This window comes from Protobothrops mucrosquamatus, unplaced genomic scaffold (assembly GCF_001527695.2).
Source record: "Protobothrops mucrosquamatus isolate PMUCROS unplaced genomic scaffold, P.Mucros_1.0 scaffold44, whole genome shotgun sequence".
In the NCBI taxonomy this organism is placed as follows: domain Eukaryota; kingdom Metazoa; phylum Chordata; class Lepidosauria; order Squamata; family Viperidae; genus Protobothrops; species Protobothrops mucrosquamatus.
This window is the reverse complement of record NW_015386426.1, coordinates 76,541-80,806: the sequence shown is the minus strand read 5'-3', so window position 1 is coordinate 80,806 and position 4,266 is coordinate 76,541. Positions and strand designations below refer to the sequence as shown.

Genomic DNA, 4,266 nt, shown 5'->3' with positions numbered 1-4,266 from the left:
TAATCCAAGGCAGATAGTGAAAGTGTTGAAAGTAACAAAAGTTCCAAACCGGAAATCACTTTCACTTCTTCTCGCTAGAAAGTATCATTCATCGCCATTTTAAGTTCACTTTCGCATAATCCAACCCAAGTTTAGGGAAGATCAAAATAGCTCAAGTCAGAGTAAAGTCCAAAAGAAAAAGCAAACTTCCAGGGTCGGTTTGTCTGCGTATAGTCACTCACAGTTAAATTTAAGTTGCAGCGGTGGCGGCGGCTTCTAGCTTCGCCGAAGCGAAGGCGTCCTGGATCGCGGAGATTCCTCGGGGCTCCGGAGGAGTTCTAACCTACATCGTCCCGATCGGACGACTCGGGAACTCAACTCCTACCCCGGGCAGCTCACCGATCCCCTTGTGCCCAGGGGAAGGGTATCAAGCCGTTTGACAGCTAGTGCTCGCTGTCAAAACGGCTTTTACGCGAAGACAGGCGGGAGGCAGCTACAGCTGCGTCCGACGAGGTCGCCTGCTCACCGGAAGTCATCTTCTGAAGTTTTAATATGCTAACTTTCTATGTATAAATGATCATTTGCCACATTATTTTCTTGAACTTCTTAAGACCATTTACATGGCAGGATAATACAACTTACAATCAGCACATAATATGATGCAAAAGGGACAGGAAGAGAGAAGATGTAGAGAGAGAACTTGCAAACTGAATGTACTGGTTTTTTTTAATTAGGTTTGAAATTAATAGTGCTTCAAAATCTTTGCAGGATTTTTCTCTTGCATTTCTCAGTTTGATTTCCTATTTTAAGTTGCATTCCTTCATTTTGTTTTGCAGGCAGTGATATGGTAGTGACTGAGAAAAGCGGCATTCATATTGTAACATCTCCCTATCAGATCTACTTCACAAAAACCCCCAAATACTTCAAGCCAGGAATGCCATATGAACTGATGGTAATAGAAATTGTCAAAGAATCACATTAGCAATATATTCCTCCACCTTACTGGGCTTCTGAAGAGCTGTCCAGATTTGGTTGTTCAAGATGCATGTGGACACTTAAGTTGCCACTGTAGATGATTGATTGATGGTTTTGGTACACTGGATGATTTGCTGTAATTTATCTGCATAGAATTTACAGGAATTTAGTGACAAAAGGCTTTAGTAAATCAAGTTGTGAGCTGTCTGAAGTCGCTGTGAGCGAGTTGGGCAGCCATATAAATCTTTTCAATAAATAAATAATAAATAAACAAGCAAACAACTTGATTTAAATTCAGAGGAAGCTGTTCCATGCTGAATCACCCCTTCTGGATTGTTTTAGGTGTATGTTACCAACCCCGATGGCTCACCAGCTGCGAATGTACCCGTGGTATCAGAGTCCATTCATTCTGAGGGAACCACTTTGAGCGATGGGACTGCTAAACTCATCCTGAACACACCCCTGAACACTCAAAGCCTATCCATCACTGTAAGTCATTCTGACATTCTGTTAAATTCCACTCAGTGCACTGAAGAGAGGAGATGTCGTAAGGAGGTGGATTCTCAGGAGGGAGGGGGTGCATTCCAGAGGAGTAAGAGGCAACTCAGTCGGGATGCTTCGTGTGAGAGAAAGAGGGTGAAGACAATGTCTCCCTAATAGTTCTCAGAATATATTGTAGATACAGATCGTAGACTCACCATCACAGGCTGTGTGCAAATTGTGCAGTACTCAATGAAGCAACATGAAGAGAGGGTTGTCAGTTGCCAGTTACAAAGAAAGCGAAGGAGATACAGTGTCAATAACATAAGCTCACCCACTTTGCACATGCACAGTCAGACTCTGAGAGCAGAGACAGAACATACACTTGTAACCCAGCAGGCCTATGCATATATTTCATAAATTTTAAATATTAAAGTTTTTTCCAAGTGGAACTCTGTACAACAGCACCTTGGATGCCAGCAGGACTCTTCTGTTACTCAACAGGGAACCAGTGATGAAATGTCCATCTCTTTGCTATGATGCAAACTCTGTTTTTATGCACTTTTGCAGGAGAGCACACACAGGTATGAAAGGCAAAGCAAGAAAGTATACGCTGTGAAACCTCTATGCACATTGTGTGACTGGAGAGTCATCTTGGCTAGGACTGGACACGAATACATTATATATGCCTGTTAGTGTAAGAGAGATCATTGTATCTAGGTTGATATCTGTATATTTGGGACTATTGCTGTCGAGTTGAGTGTAATATAATGACAACTTTCCTTCATCTTCTTTTCTTTTTACAAGGACCACTAGACAATGTAAAAGTCAGCTGATCATGGTATATTGTGTGATCTGGTGATATCTATAAAGAGAAAGAAAGGTGGGGGAATAAATGGCCTTAGGCAGCTCCTAATGCATTGGGTAAAGTTTGTTTTTTAAGGGTAATCCAATAGACAACAGATCCCATAGATAAATACCACTGAAAATAAAGTGATTTCTTCCCCTTTCTCAGTATTTCTCAGTATTAAGCAATAGTGATATTCTTTCACAGGAACAATGGTTCTTGCAGGTTCCTGATTTGGTTTGGCATTAAATATCCCATTTGCTTTTTTGTAGCTCACCATCTTATCTGACCCTCAGGCTGCAACTCACTTTGCAATTTTGTTTTATTCAATAGCTATGCCCTCTCTCTACATCCCATTACAATATAGCATTTGTTACACCCATAGTAACATGGAGCTCTTCCCCCCCCCCCAAAGATGCAGATCATATAACAGGAGCTCAGATTTTTTTTTATGAAAACAGGATGCTAGTCAGTTCCTTTCTAGCCATTATTGTATTATTTCAACAGCCTTCATGTGGATGTCATTAAGTTCCAGCCTTAAAAGGAGTTGTAGTTGCTTCCTGATTAGTTGCTTCATATTTACTCTGTTTAGGTTAAAACCAACCATAGAGACCTCCCAAAAGAACGGCAGGCAACAAAGTCCATGACAGCCACAGCCTACCAAACCCAGGGAGGATCTGGAAACTATCTTCATTTAGCCATTACATCTACAGAGATTAAGCCTGGAGATAACTTACCTGTCAGTTTCAATGTGAGGGGCAATGCAAATTCGCTGAACCAGATCCAATATTTCACATACCTTGTAAGTATTATAGACCTGGAGAAAATCCAGGAGTTGCATTTAATTCATATTGTAGCCTTGAAGGCACTGGCTTAACCTATCATTTCTTTCCATTAATCAGATCTTGACCAAAGGGAATATCTTGAAGGCCGGCAGGCAACCCAGGGGAGCTGGGCAGAATTTGGTGACCATGACTCTGCCTATCACTCCAGACCTCATCCCTTCCTTCCGGTTTGTGGCTTACTACCAAGTGGGGAACAGTGAAATTGTGGCTGACTCTGTCTGGGTGGATGTGAAGGATACCTGCATGGGAACGGTAAGTCAGTCTTCCCAGTGGCTTTCTTAGCAATGATGCAAACCCCCTTATCAGAGCTGCATCAGAAGTGCATAAACTTATTTTAAAGCATTTTAATGGTATTTTCCCCAAAACTTTTCTTTCAGTTCGGATAGAGAAAGCCAACTATTTTTCCTTGAACTGGCAGTCTTTCTGTCTGTTAGAGAGCTGAACTATTCTTTGCTTTGTTTAAACAGTTGGTTGTGAAAGGAGCATCTTCCAGAGACAATCGAATACAAAAGCCAGGAGCTGCAATGAAAATCAAATTGGAAGGGGATCCAGGTGCTCGGGTCGGTCTTGTGGCTGTGGACAAAGCAGTATATGTTCTCAATGATAAATACAAGATTAGCCAAACTAAGGTAAGGCCAGAAATTCCTTGAATTACAAGAATTCACCTTTCAAGAGTTCTCCAAGTCACAGTACTGAAGAGGAACATTTTTTTCCTATGATGTGCACTAGATATGGGACACAATAGAAAAGAGTGACTTTGGCTGTACAGCTGGCAGCGGCCAGAATAATTTGGGTGTGTTTGAAGATGCTGGACTGGCCCTGACAACCAGCACTAGTCTCAACACCAAACAGAGATCAGGTATTTTGGGGATGGATGCTAACATCTGGGAGATGGCAGAGGTTTTCTAATCCATTTAGAAGCCAAGAGAAGAGCATTTGCCCCATCAAATACTACTGGCATCATATGGGAATCAAAACACATAATCAAGTCTCACTGCAGATTCACTTGGTTGAGATGGGCAGTTTAGAAATTAAACAAACAAATAAGCAAGCAGCAAGCAAAATGTATTGTTATCAGTGTGCACTGGAGGAACTTTCTCCAGAAAATAGTAGGAGGAACCCCAGCAGACAAAAGGATTC

At 41.7% G+C, this 4,266-nt stretch overlaps 1 protein-coding gene across 1 annotated transcript in view; it reads left to right on the top strand.

Moving 5' to 3' along the window:
• The window catches only part of LOC107283590 (venom factor), an 88,747-nt gene that overhangs the window by 24,583 nt on the left and 59,898 nt on the right, over positions 1–4,266 (top strand). The window contains exons 10-15 of the mRNA XM_015811522.1: positions 816–931; positions 1,297–1,443; positions 2,874–3,083; positions 3,184–3,378; positions 3,594–3,755; positions 3,856–3,985. Coding sequence (XP_015667008.1) covers positions 816–931; positions 1,297–1,443; positions 2,874–3,083; positions 3,184–3,378; positions 3,594–3,755; positions 3,856–3,985 — 960 coding nt within the window. The remainder of the gene's footprint in view (positions 1–815; positions 932–1,296; positions 1,444–2,873; positions 3,084–3,183; positions 3,379–3,593; positions 3,756–3,855; positions 3,986–4,266) is intronic.